The 21354-nt window shown below is 38.8% G+C and overlaps 2 protein-coding genes across 2 annotated transcripts; both read right to left on the bottom strand.

Moving 5' to 3' along the window:
- LOC145914573 (uncharacterized) lies at positions 1-16244 on the bottom strand. Its single transcript, XM_083002396.1, has 34 exons — positions 16157-16244; positions 15639-15782; positions 15363-15455; positions 14845-14988; positions 14616-14708; positions 14389-14409; positions 6715-6837; positions 6578-6657; positions 6363-6516; positions 6222-6301; positions 5997-6153; positions 5860-5939; positions 5635-5791; positions 5499-5578; positions 5272-5428; positions 5132-5211; positions 4860-5010; positions 4678-4757; positions 4451-4607; positions 4302-4381; positions 4074-4230; positions 3937-4016; positions 3710-3866; positions 3571-3650; positions 3287-3443; positions 3150-3229; positions 2924-3077; positions 2773-2852; positions 2577-2688; positions 1633-1841; positions 1184-1301; positions 932-1024; positions 558-650; positions 1-360 (listed from the first exon to the last, which is right to left on the bottom strand). Exons 1-33 carry the CDS (start codon positions 16242-16244, stop codon positions 559-561), a joined length of 3768 nt encoding a protein of 1255 aa, XP_082858522.1. The 3' UTR covers positions 1-360; position 558.
- A 113-nt stretch (positions 16245-16357) lies between these two features.
- Positions 16358-20488, bottom strand: LOC145914572 (chondroitin proteoglycan 2-like). The gene is made up of 15 exons (XM_083002395.1): positions 20347-20488; positions 20071-20163; positions 19754-19909; positions 19478-19570; positions 18959-19147; positions 18686-18808; positions 18165-18350; positions 17893-17985; positions 17669-17807; positions 17458-17552; positions 17236-17374; positions 17025-17119; positions 16797-16940; positions 16591-16683; positions 16358-16506 (listed from the first exon to the last, which is right to left on the bottom strand). Exons 1-15 carry the CDS (start codon positions 20486-20488, stop codon positions 16358-16360), a joined length of 1929 nt encoding a protein of 642 aa, XP_082858521.1.
- Positions 20489-21354: the final 866 nt, after the last annotated feature.

Here is a 21354-nt window from a genome sequence, read left to right as displayed (position 1 = left end):
CTTGTTTTTAATGCAAGGTGGGTACGTCACGTTTCGTTAGACCTGGGAATGACACGTTAATGACGTCATCACCGGCTACATGCTTGTTATTCTTGTCATGTTGGAACGATTGGCAAAAAAATGTTGAATGTGGTGTGAAAAATTACTTTTGATGCAACTAAATGTGGATGGTAAATAGATATATATTGACGAAAAAATACTATTCGACACGAAAATGTTACAATACATGAAGTAGATGAAGGCACGTTGATCGGCAAACAAGTGATTTTATGATCAAAATAAGAATCGAATTAATCAAATTAATGTTTTGTGAACGACATTGTAAGGGAGATGTCTTGAACTTTTTTTGAGTCGAAAAACCTGCAGAAAAAAGGACAACATTAAAAATATAATGTATTTACGATTTACGGCATACTTAATGTTTGTGTAAATAATTTGTGCAAAATTAGCATTTTTATGTGTTATGTTCGTATTAAATAGACAGTGCTATCTTCAATATTTTATGTTTAAAAATATATAAGCCCTACTGTAGCAAAGCTGAAACATATAGAGATTACCTTAGCATCCAGGAACGTTGTAAGGCCAGTCACAAACGCCTTTGGTTGGGTTGAAAGCAGTCCCAGGGGCACAGGGCATAACGTACAGAATGCCTGGAAACAAAAGAAGTATAATAATTGAAGACGAACCATTTGCTGTTTGGAACAAAAGGCCAGGCACAATGGATCTTGAAGTTTGTAAACTTCAACCACGCCGTTACATATATTTCCAAATTTGGTCAACGCAACGTATTGCTCATATCTGGATTTGCTATTCATGTACGTATCTTGTGTTTCCGGCAAACCACTTTGAATTTCGTTGAGTATCACGCAAGTTTTTTAAACGTTGGTATTACGGAACGCAATCATTCGCCCTTCTTTTATTCTAAACCTACCAGCGCCGCATTGGTAGAAATGGTCGCAATCTCCTGGCTTCTCAAACGGACTTGTACTTAGAGGTTCACCATTATCTCCCGTGCAGCTCGGTTCTGTAAGTTATAACCATGTGATTACACGTTTTGTATGGATATATTTTACAATACAAGGCTTTTTATAATCCAATACACTAGCTCCTGACTAATGTCATTTTCAGACTGCATATAAAGGAAGGTTTAGGAGGGAAGAAAAGTAAAAGGTTGGGAAAAGACCATCGACGGAGGAATCGCATTCTCCAGAGCACAGAAATCGGACTTTGTAGTCAAGACAGGCGTATCCATTTCTTTGTTCCGAGTTACGACACGTAAGTCCGACCTCCTTGTTGCAGGTCTGAAACAAAAAAGGGGATTTTCCACATATTGGGTCAATAAAATTACCGCCAGAGGTCGATAGAGGTTTACTACAGCTTTGCGAAACACTTTTTTTTGTCACAAATTGTTACCGGTCTGTAAGTACAAAAGGGCGCCATGAACACAATAGCTTGATTTGAAACTGAGGAATTTCATCGAAAATACTCGGTATCCGTACAATGCCATATTCGATCTCCAAAAACGGGCCTCGCAGCGGCACATTTTTCCTCTCAAGCCGTTCGTTGTAGGTCCATATGCATGTATGTCGCATTGCCTAATATGCATATCCGCGACACATACGTTTTACTTACCATGATGTCACTAGTTTCAGTCCAGTCGTCGCCAGATTCAGCGCATTTGCATCTTACGTCGGTGATCTTCTGCCCAGCCTTGGGACAAATTTTACCCAGTGTACGTTCGATATGCGATATCTGCTCAAAATCGCCAGAGGTCAGATGGTTGGTAGGATGATGTGTGTTGTACCACTGCGACCATTCGAGTGCGCAATGAGGCGGAGGGCCTGTTTTAATAAAGTATTGTAAATTTTGGAAATAAAAACTTTAATCTTCAGATTTTTTACAGTTCAATTTCAATTGAATTGTACACAACGGGGTGTCTGCAATAGATTATACTCAACAAAAGCACCATCTTTAAATTTGGCGATCGTTTTACAATGTAAAAATCTTGCAGTTTTAAACAAAATTAGAGCCCTTCACTGAGTTTAAAATAGTTACCCACGACTATTAGTAATGATGACCATGATGAGAAAATTAAAAATGGTTTGTTTTTCACACATTGGCATGATTTTTCGTTGAAAAATCACATGAAAACAAATTAGTAATTCACGTTGTTTATCGAAGAAAACAACGTACTTTTATATTAAAAAATATGAAGCATTCACACGAAAATCAACAACACAAAACGTGACAAAACAAATAACTTACAACATCATATCGCACTATGAAAAATTGAATACACCAAGCGTCAAAAGCAATCACAGCAAACCAAGCAACAAAGCAGAAGCGAATAATTATTTTCACGCAGATTGGTCACTCCAGCAGGGTGGTACTCTACCTCGCGGCGTTCCAGTCCACGTGAAAACACTCGATCATCCATGCGTGTCCGAGAGTTGCCAAAATCAGATTTAAAGACAGAAGATAAGAGGGAAAATACACAATGAAAAGTCGAGGTATAAGCAACGGTACAACCCTGGGGATTTAACTAGTAAAAACTATACAAATAACGTTCTACTAACTTGTTGTGTCTGCGCAGTTTGGTACATTGTATGGCCAGTCACATACGCCAATGGCAGGATTAAAGACGGTCCCTGAGGCACATGGTTGTTCATAGCGATAACCGTTTGAACACTAAGAGAATATGGGAACAATTAAAGCAACTAACCTTTGCAGATGTATTGAGCTATTAAAAGCTCTTTATAAATAATCAAATACCTGATAAAAGTGATCGCAATCGCCTGGTTTTTCAAATGGTTTGCCACTAATCGGATTTCCATCAATGTCAACACAATCGTCTGCAAATAATTTAACGTTAAGATAAAGCACAGAAAATTTAATGCAAATAGTCTGATGAACTGCTTAGTACCATCAAATGGAGGAGGTGGTGGTGGTGGAGTTGTGGTTGGTGCATTAGTTGCACCACATCCTGGTACATTACTTGGCCAATCACACACGCTGAGTGCTGGGTTAAACACTGTTCCAGCTGCACAATTCTGCTCTGATCGGTACCCATTGGAACACTGCAAATTTAGGTCAATATTAAAAGAAAAATTGCTAAATATAACTGTCAAAAAGATAATGTATAACGGTACCTGATAAAAGCTGTTACAGTCCCCAGGTTTCTCAAATGGTTTTCCACTTATTGGGTTTCCAGCATTATCAACACAATCATCTGAAATATAACCACTTTAGTCATCAGAAAATCTTAAATTTACATATTCATATTTACCATCAAATGCAGGTGGTGTTGCTGGTGCTTGGGTGGTGGTTGGTGCATCAGTTGCACCACATCCTGGTACATTACTTGGCCAATCACAAACACTGAGTGCTGGGTTAAACACTGTTCCAGCTGCACAATTCTGCTCAGTTCGATATCCATTGGAACACTGAAAAAAAACATAAAGTAAACAATGAGTTGGTATTATCTGTATTAAATGAATGCAGGGCAATTGTTACCATATTAAAAGGAAAATTGCTAAATATAACTGTCAAAAAGATAATGTATAACGGTACCTGATAAAAGCTGTTACAGTCCCCAGGTTTCTCAAATGGTTTTCCACTGATTGGGTTTCCAGCATTATCGACACAATCATCTGAAATATAACCAGTTTAGATATCAGAAATTCTTAAATTTTTACATGATCATATTTACCATCAAATGCAGGTGGTGTTGCTGGTGCTTGGGTGGTGGTTGGTGCATCAGTTGCACCACAGCCTGGTACATTACTTGGCCAATCACAAACACTGAGTGCTGGGTTAAACACTGTTCCAGCTGCACAATTCTGCTCTGTTCGATATCCATTGGAACACTGGAAAAAGCCATACAGTAACCAATGAGTTGGTATTATCTGTATTAAATGGATGCAAGGCAATTCTTACCTGATAAAAGCTCTCACAGTCCCCAGGTTTCTCAAATGGTTTTCCACTGATTGGGTTTCCAGCGTTGTCAACACAATCATCTGAAATATAACCAGTTTAGTCATATGAAATCCTTAAATTTACATGATCATATTTACCATCAAATGCAGGTGGTGTTGCTGGTGCTTGGGTGGTGGTTGGTGCATCAGTTGCACCACAGCCTGGTACATTACTTGGCCAATCACACACACTGAGTGCTGGGTTAAACACTGTTCCAGCTGCACAATTCTGCTCTGATCGGTACCCATTGGAACACTGGAAAAATGGACCATCAAAACAAGAAAAAGCATTATTTACAATTGTAAATGAATGTAAGAAAATGTTACCTGATAAAAACTGTCACAGTCTCCTGGTTTTTCAAATGGTTTTCCACTGATTGGGTTTCCAGCATCATCAACACAATCATCTGAAATGCATCCACTTAAGATAAAACTTATGAAACAAAACAAATGTACATCAACTAGCACATTTTTACCATCAAATGGAGGTGGTGTTGCTGGTGCTTGGGTTGTGGTTGGTGTGTCAGTTGCACCACAGCCTGGTACATTTTGTGGCCAATCGCAAACACTGAGTGCTGGGTTAAACACTGTTCCAGCTGCACAATTCTGCTCAGTTCGATATCCATTGGAACACTACACAACAAAATTCATATGATAATTAAATCATAACTAACAAATGTATGTACTGCTTGCATGTTGTTACCTGGTAAAAGGAATCACAATCACCAGAACTTTCGAATGGTTCACCACTAATGGGATTTCCATTGCTATCGACGCAGTCAGCTAAAAACAGTTACAAGCATGACAACAAAATCAAAACTATGATGTTTATGAAAAAGCAAATAACTTGCATGTGTAAAAAAATAACATGGAAAAATGGTTTACCATCAAATCCAGATGAAGGTGGACCAGTCACAATTGAAACCGTGGTCTGTCCACAGCCAGGAACATTTTGTGGCCAATCACATACACTGAGGGATGGGTTAAATACAGTCCCTTCCGCACAATCTTGCTCAGATCGGTATCCATTGGAACACTAAACATGTACACGGACATGTTTCAATGTAATTATTGCAATATCACATAGCGTTAGTTTGACAAATTCTTTGTGAAAATCAGAAGTGATATTAAAACATATTTCATGGAAGTTCCCTTGCCTGATAAAAACTGTCACAATCACCAGGTTTTTCAAAAGGCTCAGAACTAATAGCATTTCCTGCACTGTCAACACAATCCGCTAAAAAACACATATATTTAAAATTTAAATGTAAATCAATTTCTCAGTAAATGCTTCTACCATCAAATGGGGGTGGTGTTGCTGGTGCTTGGGTGGTGGTTGGTGCATCTGTTGCACCACAGCCTGGTACATTTCTAGGCCAATCACACACACTGAGTGCTGGGTTAAACACGGTTCCAGCTGCACAATTCTGTTCAGTTCGATATCCATTGGAACACTGAAAAAAGCCATACAGTAAACAATGAGTTGGTATTGTTTGTTTTAAATGAATCCGAAGCAGTTGTTACCTGATAAAAGCTGCCACAGTCCCCAGGTTTCTCAAATGGTTTTCCACTTATTGGGTTTCCAGCATTATCGACACAATCATCTAAATAACATCTAGTTTAGATGTAAGGAAATCTTAAATTTAATGACCATATTTACCATCAAATGGAGGTGATGTGACTGGTGCTTGGGTGGTGGTTGGTGCATCAGTTGCACCACAGCCTGGTACGTTACTTGGCCAATCACAAACACTGAGTGCTGGGTTAAACACTGTCCCAGCTGCACAATTCTGTTCTGATCGATAACCATTGGAACACTGAAAAAAGCCATCAAGTAAAGAAAAATAATTTTGTTACAATCATAAAAGAACATAAAAAATCTTACCTGATAAAAACTGCCACAGTCCCCAGGTTTTTCAAATGGTTTTCCACTAATTGGGTTTCCAGCATTATCGACACAATCATCTGAAACGTAACCAGTTTAGACATACGAATATCTTAAACCTACTTGACCATATTTACCATCAAATGCAGGTGGTGTTGCTGGTGCTTGGGTGGTGGTTGGTGCATCAGTTGCACCACAGCCTGGTACATTACTTGGCCAATCGCAAACACTGAGTGCTGGGTTAAAGACTGTTCCAGCTGCACAATCTTGTTCAGAGCGATAACCATTAGAACACTGAAAAGTTAAATCATCATGAAAATTGTGTTTTCTTCAGCCATAAAAATCATTTGTTTCTGAGTTACCTGATAAAAGCTGTTACAGTCCCCAGGTTTCTCAAATGGTTTTCCACTTATTGGGTTTCCAGCGTTGTCAACGCAATCATCTGAAATATAAACAGTTTAGACACAAGTGAAAGAATCAAACTAAACTTAAGTGATAATTACCATCAAATGGAGGTGGTGGTGGTGGTGGAGTGGTGGTTGGTGCATCAGTTGCACCACAGCCTGGTACATTACTTGGCCAATCACACACACTGAGTGCTGGGTTAAACACTGTTCCATCTGCACAATTCTGCTCTGTTCGGTATCCATTGGAACACTGGGAATTTATTTTCAGTTTGCAGAAATTTTTTTATGTGTTTTTAATATTGTGCTTTTACCTGATAAAAACTGTGACAGTCGCCAGGTTTCTCAAATGGATTTCCACTTATTGGGTTTCCAGCATTGTCAAGACAATCATCTAAAATATAACCGGTTTAGACTAATGAAAATCCTAAACTCACATGACCATAGTTACCATCAAATGGAGGCGGTGGTGGTGGAGTGGTCGTTGGTGGATCAGTGGGACCACATCCTGGTACATTTTGTGGCCAATCGCATACATTTAGTGCTGGGTTAAACACAGTTCCTTCTGCGCAGTCTTGCTGTGTGCGATATCCACCAGAGCACTATGGTAAAATAACGCTTTATTAGTATATCTTGGCATTCTTGAGGTTAAATTGGTATGAATTGGTACATATATTTTTTGAATGTGAAATATCATTTGTTTACCCTTTACATGATTACTAATTCATAAATTCATGGATTTAATTCGTGAAAAAATGAAATCATGATTGGTGATGGGTCTAACTGATCAGACACAAAATTTTTATCTACCTGGTAGAAGCTGTCACAGTCTCCAGGTATTTCGTAGGGTTTTCCACTGATGGGGTTTCCATTAGCGTCATGACAATCAGCTATTAAAATATACACAGTTGCCGAACCGATGCCAAAAATATCAATACTGAACTGAGTTTCTTCCACTGTAAAACTACAAATGCATTCCAGAGAAACAAATACAAATGGGGAATTTCCCTTTAGGGGGTTAATTTGCCAGAGAAAAATAAACTGCTGTCAACAAAACAAAATGTATACAGGGAAATATCGCTAACGTACAACTTACCGCTTAGTTCCGGTGTATCACGCCTTTCGCGAAACAGGGGGTTGATAACTTTCTGCGAGAAAAAGTTTGAGTTCGATCAGTCAAAATAAACCTTTTAAATTCAGCAAATTTATCTTTCGAATGATTGCATTTTTCAATCCAAATAAAATCCTTTAGACATACAACATGAACGAGAAAGCCCGTGTAACTATAACAAATTTACCTATTAGCGTAACCATTTGAGATAAGCTTACTGATTGTTAATGGACGATTGTATTTTAACAACTTAATGAAACATTATCAGCCTTCAAAATTAAAATCAACCTATCTTCACCTCCAATTTAGACACAAACCTAAGGCTTTAATAATGAGAATACTATGCATGTATTTACCTTCTCTGCCAACTGACGAGGTCTTCCCAAAACCACCAAAACGCACACGCTAAAAATTAGTGCCCGTCTGAGCATTTTGTCTGAAATCTTTTATCTTTTGTCACGTATTGTCGAGTTGTCAAATTCCGCAAGAATTCTGTTATAGTGTGTCCAAACCCAATGCCCAGCGACGTTTATAGTTGCCCTGTGTTTGCTTTCGAATGTTCTTCTTGGGCGTAGCTTCTGTTTGCTGGGACGTTAAATTTTGCGTTGCGCGGCGTAGGAGCATTCTTTCGCAATCAATCTGGACGTTGGAGCAAACGGGTGTCACGGATATTGACCGTTTGACGCAGGGACTAGCAACTAAAGGTTTGTCAAACATCGTAAAAGCTGGTGCACTTTTATGGAACGACACAGGAAGTGCACTTTTATTGAACCACATCCTTCGCAATGGTGGACATTGAGATCAACATCATGTCATCATCACGTTTGAACAAAGTTCTGTTCTATTTGTTTTTGCGATGATAAAAAGATTTTATTATTCTGATTAAATGTGGTCCACCCTCCTACACGTTGATGTTCTGAATAAAATCATATACCTACAGAAATTTGTTCGCCTCTTGGTTTTGATATTAATTTTGACAAAAAAAACAGTTTTAGCCTACCTCAGGATGCTACAAAGGGCGCCCTTTTTGCTTCCGAAAGCATAACAAGAACCGATTTAAAGAAGCTCACTTAAAACCACAGATTGTCGGACCAAACACACTGTCCTGTGGTTCAGACAGGGTTAAATTTTGTCGTTTAGTCTTTCGGAATCCTAGGTGAAGTGGACTGTAATATAATGACCTGCTTTAACAATGGTCATAAAGCTTAGTTTATCGACCAGTCGCAAATCGCCATACCTATTTTGGTCGTCGTACGGGGATAAACTCATTTCACTTCGAAAACTAAAAGTCAAGAATGTCTGAGGAATTTTGGAACGAGGCAAAAACAAAGTACCTTTCCCATGACGTTAACACGGGTGAACAGGGTTTGTTCCAATAGTTGGCAATATTAGTTGAAACTATGTCCTGGATACCGTGCATGAGATTAGGAAAAACAACGACCAAAAGCAAATAAAGCATAAAGATCATCCGGAAGTCATTTAAAAATACCTATCGAGAAACGAGTTATCGTGGGTTGTGAGCAGCACCGTGGGAGAATCAGTTCTTTTCGCAAGGTCGCAGTGTTAACTGCGGCAAACCTTGCGCAAAAACCTTTTGTTTTTGCTTCTCTTGGTTTGGCCTAATAAAACCATGCATTTGCATTGAAACGTTTATATTTATTTTTCACATGAATGCGCGTGAAAATCATGATGTTTTGGATATGGGGATGAAACGGGGCTTATACTCATTTTTTCTCCATTTTTGTGTCACGTACGCACCTCCGCATGCCAGGTAGGAGTGATTCATGATAGGCGTGATCACGAAATAAACGTCTGGTCGCTATTTGCAGGCCGCAGTGACGATGGTAACTTTCCAAACACTGCTGTAGACTCCGATTCGTTGGCAGGTACCACGAGGTTTGGTTACTAAATCTATATAGTTTTGTGACACATACAATTTTCGCGTGTGCTACAAGCAGATTTCAAAGGTGACGTATTTTACACTGATTAATAACGACAGTTATATGTTAACATATTTAAATTGTACAAACACCCTCCCTAATATAAAACTTATTGTGACGTCATTCACAAAGTATTTTTGAAATAAAGGTTATTCACGTCTGTACACAATCTAATTACCGATGATTTAGAGATATGTGCGCATAAAGTTTGAAACGAGATTTGAAATGTTTTTACAAACGTTGCCAAGATTCGTGGGATTACGAAAACCTATGTTGCAAACTTCCCGCAAAGTTTTCCATTGACGTACAGTGACGACTTATTCATTGTGTGATCACCGGCAGTTGCGAAATATGTTTGCACAGTGACGGCAATGTGATAATCAGACTTTGACACACGCCGCGTGTTGATGGCGAGTTGTGCAGATAAAACAAAACCTTGTCGTCCCTTAAAAAAATGTGTGACACATATTTTTGGCTGTCGTCAAATGTCTTGTCGAAAAGTAGCAAAAGCACTGGTCAATAAATTTTCTTTTGATCCTATTTTTTTGAAAAACGACCTGACCATTTGTTTTCAATTTTCCTTTCTGTGGTTTAAAACTTCCCTCTTCTATTTTGCTTGTCTTACAAGAGGTTCATTTTATCTTATGCATCAGTAAAGCTTCACCTCAGTGGTTTAAGCCTGAAATTTTAGTGGGGTTCAAGCGGTAAATGTTTTCGGCCTGAATTGTAGCCTCATAAAAATAACAATTTGACATATTGGAAAATTAACAATAACGAGCAGTCCAAAAATGGGACATTTAAAACCACGAGCTTTTAAAAACTTAGCTTAGATAATTGGTAGGGGACATGACCCCATTAGCCACTCCCTGGCTACGTCAATGTTCCACCTAACGCATTAGACAAACGTTCGGAGTAAAGCAAGCACATAGTCACGGGTCAAAATTCCCGTCTTCGGTTTTCGCGACAAAGTTGCGTCTGATTTTCCGTTCTCCAAAATTTACAGGAACTTGGCAAATAAACAGGTCGTCCGTACCTTTCTGACCCGACCCGTGAAAAATATTTGTCTCGCTTTTATGATCTTTATTCTATTTCTGGAAATTGCTCGGGGATCTTTCTCTGCATAGTTTACACCTTTATTCCATGACTCACCATTACAGAAACAATCCACCGCTGTATTTGTTGGTAGTATGCTTCTCAATACTGCGTTATTGTGGATCGGGACACAATGTACATCTTAAACAAAATGAATCATTTCAATGAATCAGTGTTTAATTGTGCCTTCGTAAACTATTGGAGCAATTGAACATGTTTTTGCATTTGCCGTGGTGCGTTATTGTCTAGTGGAATCTGACCTGCGTTAAGCACGTTGTGTTAGGAGGTAGGAAATGGGCACAGATTTTTGAAAAAATGTTCCTTTTGATGTCCAAATAAAAGTGAAAGTAATGTGGTATGTGGTTGTAGAGCCCGGGTTTTGCCTTGTCTCACGCTACGCCTATTTCTCGACTTTACGATGTTAAGACAAACTTTGAAAATCAATATTCCCGAAAGTTATTCCCAAATGCTTTGTCTTTGCATTTCCCAATATTCCTGATCGAGACCCTTTATCGACCTCGATGTGTTTAAACCGAAGTTTACGACGTTTGACAATGTTGTTTGAAGATAGCATTAGGGACGATAAAGTTGGGATATGAGTTTGCGATTACTTTCCTTCTCTTCTAAACCATATGAAATTTGAAGCCAAAGTCATCATGCAACTTTTTGTTTTAAGACATCTTCGGTTTCGTCAATGTTGAACAGTCTGTATAAACGCGGTTTCTTTACCTTTATTAGTTGCTACTTGCGACCACAGGAGTTTTTAAAGTATTTATCGCAAGTGTTGCTTGCTATCACCAAATAACTGCGTACCTTCCTGTGATGGACCAGACTCGTTTGGTCCACTGACTTTTATTAGATGTCGTCAATCTTGGTACCCATCTCGTTCAAACCTGTCAGGGCAGCCTGGCAACCGCCAATATCACGTGTTGTTATTGGAAGTCGTTACAAAGCCAGACAACGAGGTCCTGGAATGCCGATGAGGTTGGAGGGATCGGTGTTGCTGCACCCACAAGTAGGTCGCCATATGCCCATATGATCACCTTATGGTATAACAGCTGCGATTGCGGGACTATAGGATTTCTGGTCGTTGTTTCCCCTTATATATATGCACACATATAACCTCGTTTGTTTCGAATATGCTTACAATCAATCATCCGTTATATATCAAATGGTTTGCAACAAATTGGGTGACAGAAAAAAAGAATGTAAACTTGACAAAAATGGGTTATATTTGCGCCATTTCAAAACAAGTCTGCTTGATTCCAAAAAGACTAATGTTTAACAAGTAAAATCGCAACATTAAAATCAAAAAAATATAAAAAAAATGTTAATGCAGGGTTGGTTTGGTAGTTCTTCAAAAGTGCACAAACTTGAACAATGTTCTCAGCCAGTTGATTAACCTATAACGCTGCATTTAAATCAAATACAGACAGATACGATTATGCGTGTAAGTAATGACAAGGTTATTGTATGAAAACTTTAATCAGGTAAGCGACGCGTACAAGTGGTTCATTTGTCGAAAACGGTTAGTCAAAGGTCAAGCAAATATTTAAAAACGCATTAGAGTGTTTTTATCGCAAGAGCAATTAGGGCCCCTAAGGGTCAGATGTTGTTTGCCTCTGCTGGCTTTAAATAGTGCGGCTATTTGCTTGGTAAATTGATATCCACATCCCTAGATAAAATACACTGGAGTAATTTTAAACTAAAGCATGTTATTAATTACATGTTTCTTGCTCCTTGTACATCGGACATTGAGACAAACATTTACATTCCACAGGTCAAGTGTTTCAAAGTTTGTATTGTCTGGGTTGCTTGCAGAGTTCAGCTCCCAATACTAGGTGGCAACGAGTGACAGGCGCCATTTTGCTTGATTCGTCTGGTCACTTTATGCTTAATTTATGACTGTTGCTAAGTAAATCAAGCGAGAGAAATTAGTCGTTGGGCTGATGGAAATTATATAAATTCCATAAATATAAAAAAATCTGATAGAAAATAAAAAATTCATAAATTTTGAGTTAACTTTGTTTTAAAAAATGAGAACGGAAAGAAGTCAACTGAGTATAAATGTACTTTTAGCCGTAAAAATTTTATCTATACTTCGAATTTCATAAAACCACCATTTACATAATTGGTTTTTTTTTTAGTTGGTGGTCGTCACATTTAGTAAGCTACGGTTTATTCTCGAATCGCAGTGTTTTTCTCTTGAAAATTTTTCTGCTTGTTTCATATCCTGGTGGGTTTAGTTTGATCATACCGGAACTCGAACCCAATTTATTTTGGCCATAAACCGAGTAAAATTTTTCAATTGGTACCTGGATGTTGCCAATCACCCGCCCATTCTTGATGATTAGTTAAATCAGCACTAAAACTTTGGCGCCACGTAGCGGCAACGGAAATATTATCTTTGTTTCAGATAAATATCTTGCTGCGAATGTACGACCGTCGATAACAAGGGGAAAAAAATTCTGAAAGGATAAGTAATCTTAATATACCGTACCTTAATATAATCTACCTGAGCACCAAAGTAACCAACAACCACTGGCTTTAATCTTTATGCAAGGTTGCTTTCTGGTCAATGTGAAACCTTAGATTGTAATGGAACCTTCACTAGGTTGTGAAAAGGTGATAGGAACAACTCAATGTATGAAAAAATCATACTCATTATAGTTTGCTTTTTGTACATTGGTCTACAGAGGATGGTGAAAAAAAAGAATTAACTGAAAGAAGCTGCCGCAGTCGCCATATTTGGATGTGATTCTTCGTTGGTGGACTCTACCCACCCCGACAAATTAGTTTTAGCGACTTACTAGATTTTTAGTGACTTACATGGCACAAAAAAGATGTCGTCAAATTTTCGTAAAAATTATTATACGTTACCCCACCCACATCCATAACGCAGTCTGAAATCCCAGATGAAAACAAATAGTCAACGAATATTTAAGGCAACCTATGCATTTGAATTATGGACTTCGCTATCGACGCTATTCATACCAAATGTCATAACCAAATGAGGGTGGAACGTAGAGTAAATTCACCTGTGGAGCGTAATGGTTTCAATTGTGAAGGTTTATAGGGAGTGGTTTGACTTGTTTGCTTCCACATATTTACGACCTTTGCAATTGTTATTAACGGTGTCTGGATGAACTGTCATTGAACTTGTCACACATTGACTTTGATTGAAGGGTAAACTTACACGACTCCTTGTTGTAATAAATTACCACCTACAAGAGCGGGAAAATCATAAGTTATCGCGATTGCATGTACTGGACAAACATTGCTGGTGTCGCAGTCGAGTGACTCGTTGATCGACCGTGGTACTAACCATTGGAAATGGCTGTCCAACGATCGGCATTTTTTAGTTTCAACAACATGTGGGCAGCTATCTTTGCAAGTAAAACAAATTGAGTTGCTGGCGTTGGTCGTATGGTTATGGTAAAATATGATAAAAACCTACAAACATACAAACGAAATATTTTGTATATGCCTTATATATCCTGCTGTACTGCACTTTATTATTATTTTTGTCGCAACCAGTGTCACTCTGAATGATTTTTATTATGAACACGATACAAAACGACAAATAATGTCAGTTTCGCTTTGATGCGTTGTTACAATGCAAAATTGGCAGAGAAACAGGCACCAAAATGGTCAGAAATTACAACATGAATTACATTTGAATATATCTTTGAAGTGGAAGTCTTTCTAAATTCATCTGAAATACAAACGAATACGTTTGTGAAGTAGCCCTCATAAAATATATTGAAAAACTAGCCGATTTGCAAAATATTTGGATTAAATTAAGTTTAGAGGTCAGTTGGTCAAAACAACGTTATTGCAGAAGCTCGTTGGGTATCAGTGCAAAAATAAGGTCACAAAAATAATCACCGGTATGGATAGATACGAACCTACGGACATCCAGGCACTGCATCAGGCCAATCGCATACTGCGATAGCAGGATTGAAAACCGTTCCTTCACCACAGGGCTTGGTATAGAGAATCCCTGCAGTCATTTTAAAAGAATTTGGCTTCAACCAATTATGAAATACACAAAATACAACACATATGGAAAAAAAGATCTGCTCACTTGACCAAAAGTTACACAGATCCAAGATTTTAAAAACAGTGTTTCGTTTTGACAATAAAGAAGGAAAAACAGCAAAAAGCAGATGTTTTTCCAACCAACTCGTTTTATTTCAATCAACTTACCGGCACCACATTGGTAAAAATTATCGCAATCTCCAGGTTTTTCAAATGGTCCTGTACTTAAAGGCTCTCCGTCCGCTCCCGTACACATTGGGTCTGTTTATAATATTTCCACATTATTACAAGCTTTAAAGTCAACGTAATATGTGAAAAGTTCTATTTGCTTCACGTTTAACAGCATGTTTGCCTGGCACGTAAAATTCATCTGGTGTCATTGTGCATTATGTTGTACCTGAAGTAACGATTGGTGTTGATTCCGTGGTTGTGGTTGTAGGATCCGTTCCGCCACAGCCGGGTACGCTGGAAGGCCAATCACAAACGTTCAGGGTTGGATTGAAAACCGTTCCATCGGCACAAGGCATGATGTACAAAATACCTACGATAAAGAATGGCCGGTCATTTCCAAAGTGTTTGGCATTGGCCTTTTTATAATCACACAAATCACAACATATATTGGGGAGTACAAATCTACTTCAATATATCAAAAACATACTAAGAACCAAGATTGAAAAAAGAAAGCTTGATTTATATTGGGTAACAACACCAGATAAATTGGAGAAAACAATTGTTTTGCATCAAAGCACGAACTCACATTGGTGTCAATACACAAGGAAATTACTGACACCGCGATCTGCTTTTAATTTTACGCTATAACAAAGGCAAAAAAAATTTTAACAAACGAAGAATTAACATGCAGCAACTCATTTTTTTGAGGAAATGCGGAAACTGACTTTGTTTCAATCAACTTACCGGCACCACATTGGTAAAAGTTATCGCAATCTCCGGGTTTTTCAAATGGTCCTGTACTTAACGGCTCTCCGTCCGATCCCGTACACATTGGGTCTGTTTATAATATTTCCACATTATTACAAGCTTTAACGTCACCGTAGCACAAAAAAAGTTGTAATTGCTTCACGTTTAACTGCATGTTTGCTTTCTACCTAAAATTCATCTGGCATCATTGTACATTACTCAGAACGTTTAGGTGTGGAAATGTATCAGCATAATAAAAACCAAACATTGCACCTGGAGTAACGGTTGGTTTTGTTTCCGGGGTTGTGGTTGTAGGAGCAGCTCCGCCACAGCCGGGTACGCTGGAAGGCCAATCACAAACGTTCAGGGTTGGATTGAAAACCGTTCCATCGGCACAAGGCATGATGTACAAAATACCTACGATAAAGAATGGCCGGTCATTTCCAAAGTGTTTGGCATTGGCCTTTTTATAATCACACAAATTACAATATATATTGGGGAGTACAAATCTACTTCAATATATCAAAAACATACTAAGAACCAAGATTGAAAAAAGAAAGCTTGATTTATATTGGGTAACAACACCAGATAAATTGGAGAAAACAATTGTTTTGCATCAAACCACGAACTCACATTGGTGTCAATACACAAGGAAATTACTGACACCGCGATCTGCTTTTAATTTTACGCTATAACAAAGGCAAAAAAAATTTTAACAAACGAAGAATTAACATGCAGCAACTCATTTTTTTGAGGAAATGCGGAAACTGACTTTGTTTCAATCAACTTACCGGCACCACATTGGTAAAAGTTATCGCAATCTCCGGGTTTTTCAAATGGTCCTGTACTTAACGGCTCTCCGTCCGCTCCCGTACACATTGGGTCTGTTTATAATATTTCCAAATTTTTGAAAGCTTTAACGTCACCGTAGTTTGAAACAAGTTATAATTGCTTCACGTTTAACTACATGTTTGCCATGCACGTAAAATTCATCAACCAAATGTTGTACCTGGAGTAACGATTGATTCCGTGGTTGTAGGAACAGTTCCGCCACAGCCGGGTACGCTGGACGGCCAATCACACACGTTCAGGGTTGGATTGAAAACCGTTCCAGCGGCACAAGGCATGATGTACAAAATGCCTACGATAATGAACGAAGAATTAACATGCAGCAACTCATTTTTTTGAGGAAATGCCGAAACTGATTTTGTTTAAATCAACTTACCGGCACCACATTGGTAAAAATTATCGCAATCTCCAGGTTTTTCAAATGGTCCTGTACTTAAAGGCTCTCCGTCCGCTCCCGTACACATTGGGTCTGTTTATAATATTTCCAAATTTTTGAAAGCTTTAACGTCACCGTAGTTTGAAACAAGTTATAATTGCTTCACGTTTAACTACATGTTTGCCATGCACGTAAAATTCATCAACCAAATGTTGTACCTGGAGTAACGATTGATTCCGTGGTTGTAGGAACAGTTCCGCCACAGCCGGGTACGCTGGACGGCCAATCACACACGTTCAGGGTTGGATTGAAAACCGTTCCAGCGGCACAAGGCATGATGTACAAAATGCCTACGATAATGAACGAAGAATTAACATGCAGCAACTCATTTTTTTAAGGAAATGCCGAAACTGATTTTGTTTCAATCAACTTACCGGCACCACATTGGTAAAAATTATCGCAATCTCCAGGTTTTTCAAATGGTCCTGTACTTAAAGGCTCTCCGTCCGCTCCCGTACACATTGGGTCTGTTTATAATATTTCCAAATTTTTGAAAGCTTTAACGTCACCGTAGTTTGAAACAAGTTATAATTGCTTCACGTTTAACTACATGTTTGCCATGCACGTAAAATTCATCAACCAAATGTTGTACCTGGAGTAACGATTGATTCCGTGGTTGTAGGAACAGTTCCGCCACAGCCGGGTACGCTGGACGGCCAATCACACACGTTCAGGGTTGGATTGAAAACCGTTCCAGCGGCACAAGGCATGATGTACAAAATGCCTACGATAATGAACGAAGAATTAACATGCAGCAACTCATTTTTTAAGGAAATGCCGAAACTGATTTTGTTTCAATCAACTTACCGGCACCACATTGGTAAAAATTATCGCAATCTCCAGGTTTTTCAAATGGTCCTGTACTTAAAGGCTCTCCGTCCGCTCCCGTACACATTGGGTCTGTTTATAATATTTCCAAATTTTTGAAAGCTTTAACGTCACCGTAGTTTGAAACAAGTTATAATTGCTTCACGTTTAACTACATGTTTGCCATGCACGTAAAATTCATCAACCAAATGTTGTACCTGGAGTAACGATTGATTCCGTGGTTGTAGGAACAGTTCCGCCACAGCCGGGTACGCTGGACGGCCAATCACACACGTTCAGGGTTGGATTGAAAACCGTTCCAGCGGCACAAGGCATGATGTACAAAATGCCTACGATAATGAACGAAGAATTAACCTGCAGCAATTCATTTCTTTTGAGGAAATGCCGAAACTGATTTTGTTTCCATCAACTTACCGGCACCACATTGGTAAAAATTATCGCAATCTCCAGGTTTTTCAAATGGTCCTGTACTTAAAGGCTCTCCGCTCGGTCCCGTGCACGCTGGGTCTGTATGTAATATTTCCACATTATTACAAGCTTTAGCGTCACCGTAACTCGAGAAAAGTTATAATTGCTTCACGTTTAACTGCATGTTTGCCTTGCACGTAAAATACATCAGGCATCATTGTGCATTCCCCAGAAGAATTATGTGTTGAAATATAGGTTATTCAAACCAACTGTTGTACCTATTGGAGTGGTTGTAGTGGTTGGAGGTGGTTTCGTAATGATTGGAGGTGGTTCCGTGGTTGGGGTTGGGGTTGGGGTTGTAGGGCCAGTTCCGCCACACCCGGGTACTGTGTCATACCATTCACAAGTCCTGGTGCATCGATTGTAAGCCTTACCATAGGGACAAGGTATGGTGTACAAAATGCCTGTGAAAATGCATAGCCGGACATTTCAAAAGGGTTTGGCATTGACCTTTGCACAAACATACATAACACATTATGTATTTGGGGTACTGATCCGCTTCACTTGATCAAATACCTACTAAGATACAAGAAAGAGAAACGGACGTTTAGTTTAATATGAAAAAAAAACAGCAAATTTGCCGAAAATTTTTTTGGAATTAAACCACGAGCTCACATAATGTCAATGATTATGGTAATTACTCAATCTTGCGAGCTGTTACTAACTTTGGGATTTAACATAGACAATAAAAGTTTTTGATAAATTAAAAATGCAACTCTTTTGTTTTCAGTTAACTTACCAGCAACACATACGTAAAAATTATCGCAATCGTCGGGCTTTTCAAATGGTCCTGCACATAAAAGTTTTCCGTCCTCTCCCGTGCAGATCGAACATGTATCTAATATTTCCACATTGTTACAAGCTTTAGCGTCACCGTAACTCGAGAAAAATTATAATTGCTTCACGTTTAACTGCATGTTTGCCTTGCACGTAAAATTCATCTGGTATCATTGTGCATTTCTCAGAAGAATTAGGTGTGGAAATATAGCATAACTCAAACCAGCTGTTGTACCTGTTGGAGTGGTTGGAGTGGTTGGGGTTGTTGGAGTGGTTGGGGTTGTTGGAGTGGTTGGAGGTGGTTCCGTGGTTGTGGTTGGAGGATCAGTTCCGCCACACCCGGGTACGTTGTAAGGCCAATCGCACACCTTGAGACTTGGATTGAAAGCTGTTCCAGGGGCACAAGGCATGATGTACAAAATGCCTGCGATAAATCATAGCCGGTCATTCCAAAGTGTTTGTTGAACTTTTCACAATCATACAAAATACAATATATTTTGTGGTTTATTAATCTGCATCATTTCATCAAAAATGTACTAAGATGCAAGATTCAAAAATATTTTTTTTATGTTCTGAAATAACACGAGAAAAACGGAAAAAAAAGTTTTTTTGCATCAAACAACGAACTCACATTAATGTCAATACTAAAAGGAATTACTGAAATTGTGATCTGTTATTAAGTTTACGTTTTGACAAAAACAAAAAATGTTTTGGCAAAATAAAAAAGCAACTCATTTGATTTCAAACAACTTACCGGCACCACATTGATAAAAATGATCGCAATCTCCAGGTTTTTCAAATGGTTCTGTACTTAAAGGTTCTCCGCTCGGTCCCGTGCACGTTGGGTCTGTATGTAGTATTTCCACATTATTACAAGCTTTAGCGTCACCGTAACTCGAGAAAAATTATAATTGCTTCACGTTTAACTGCATGTTTGCCTTGCACGTAAAATTCATCTGGTTTCATTGTGCATTCCCTTGAACGGTTAGGTGTGGAAATACATCAGCATAATTAAAACCAACTGTTGTACCTGGAGTATCGATTGGTGTTGTTTCCGTGGTTGTGGTTGTGGTTGTGCCTGTAGAATCAGTTCCGCCACACCCGGGTACGTTGTAAGGATAATCACACACCTTGAGACTTGGATTGAAAGCCGTTCCCTCACCACAAGGCATGATGTACAAAATGCCTGCGATAAATTATGGCTGTTCATTTCCAAAATGTTTGGCATTGAACTTTGTACAATCATACTGAAGTTGTGATCGGTTATTAACTTTAGGTTTTGACAAAGACAAAGAAAATGTCTTTAGCAAAATAAAAAAGCAACTCATTTGATTTCAAACAACTTACCGGCACCACATTGGTAAAAATGATCGCAATCTCCAGGTTTTTCAAATGGTTCTGTACTTAAAGGTTCTCCGCTCGGTCCCGTGCACGTTGGGTCTGTATGTAGTATTTCCACATTATTACAAGCTTTAGCGTCACCGTAACTCGAGAAAAATTATTATTGCTTCACGTTTAACTGCATGTTTGCCTTGCACGTAAAATTCATCTGGTTTCATTGTGCATTCCCTTGAACGGTTAGGTGTGGAAATGCATCAGCATAATTAAAACCAACTGTTGTACCTGGAGTATCGATTGGTGTTGTTTCCGTGGTTGTGGTTGTGGTTGTGCCTGTAGAATCAGTTCCGCCACACCCGGGTACGTTGTAAGGATAATCACACACCTTGAGACTTGGATTGAAAGCCGTTCCCTCACCACAAGGCATGATGTACAAAATGCCTGCGATAAATTATGGCTGTTCATTTCCAAAGTGTTTGGCATTGAACTTTGTACAATCATACTGAAGTTGTGGTCGGTTATTAACTTTAGGTTTTGACAAAGACAAAGAAAATGTCTTTAGCAAAATAAAAAAGCAACTCATTTGATTTCAAACAACTTACCGGCACCACATTGGTAAAAATGATCGCAATCTCCAGGTTTTTCAAATGGTTCTGTACTTAAAGGCTCTCCGCCCGCTCCCGTGCACTCAGGATCTGTTAGTATAATGTATAGTTCAAGAATATTTGTAGTTGCTCTATCAGTTATAATACTACTCACCACTCAGTGCTGGGGCGATGTCTCCGTCCCGAAGCTGTTTTATTGTTTGAGTGCGATTCTGGAGGAAAAATAGCTTATAATGTCCGTCCGATTATGTTGTTTAATATGGCATATTATTACACATTGTGGCGAAATATTGAGACCCAAACTTGCCGATGATGAGAAACTCAGAAAACAATGCAAAAGTTGGAACACGTAAGCCTAACGTTTTAAATAATGAACAGCCTACAGGAGCACTTCAAAAATCTTACCTTCTTCTCCGCTTTGCGGGGCCTTCCCATAACGACAAGTATGCACAAGCTCAAAACGAAAGCCCGTCCGAGATTCATCTTCGTATCTTGTTTCTTCGAGTCTTCTCACTTGTATCGAATAAACTTCGCTCAAGTGTGATTCGCTGTGTGCATCTGCAGACTTTTATAGATTCATGTGTTTGCTTTGCATGTTTTTCCAGGTGCCTCCTTCCCCTGTCAAGGTGATGAAACTTTCCGTTGCGTGGCGCATGCGCGTTATTTCGCAACCGGTTTGGTCGTCAGG

Source organism: Ascidia mentula, chromosome 9, assembly GCF_947561715.1.
Source record: "Ascidia mentula chromosome 9, kaAscMent1.1, whole genome shotgun sequence".
Taxonomy (NCBI): domain Eukaryota; kingdom Metazoa; phylum Chordata; class Ascidiacea; order Phlebobranchia; family Ascidiidae; genus Ascidia; species Ascidia mentula.
This window is presented reverse-complemented; position numbering and strand designations above follow the sequence as displayed.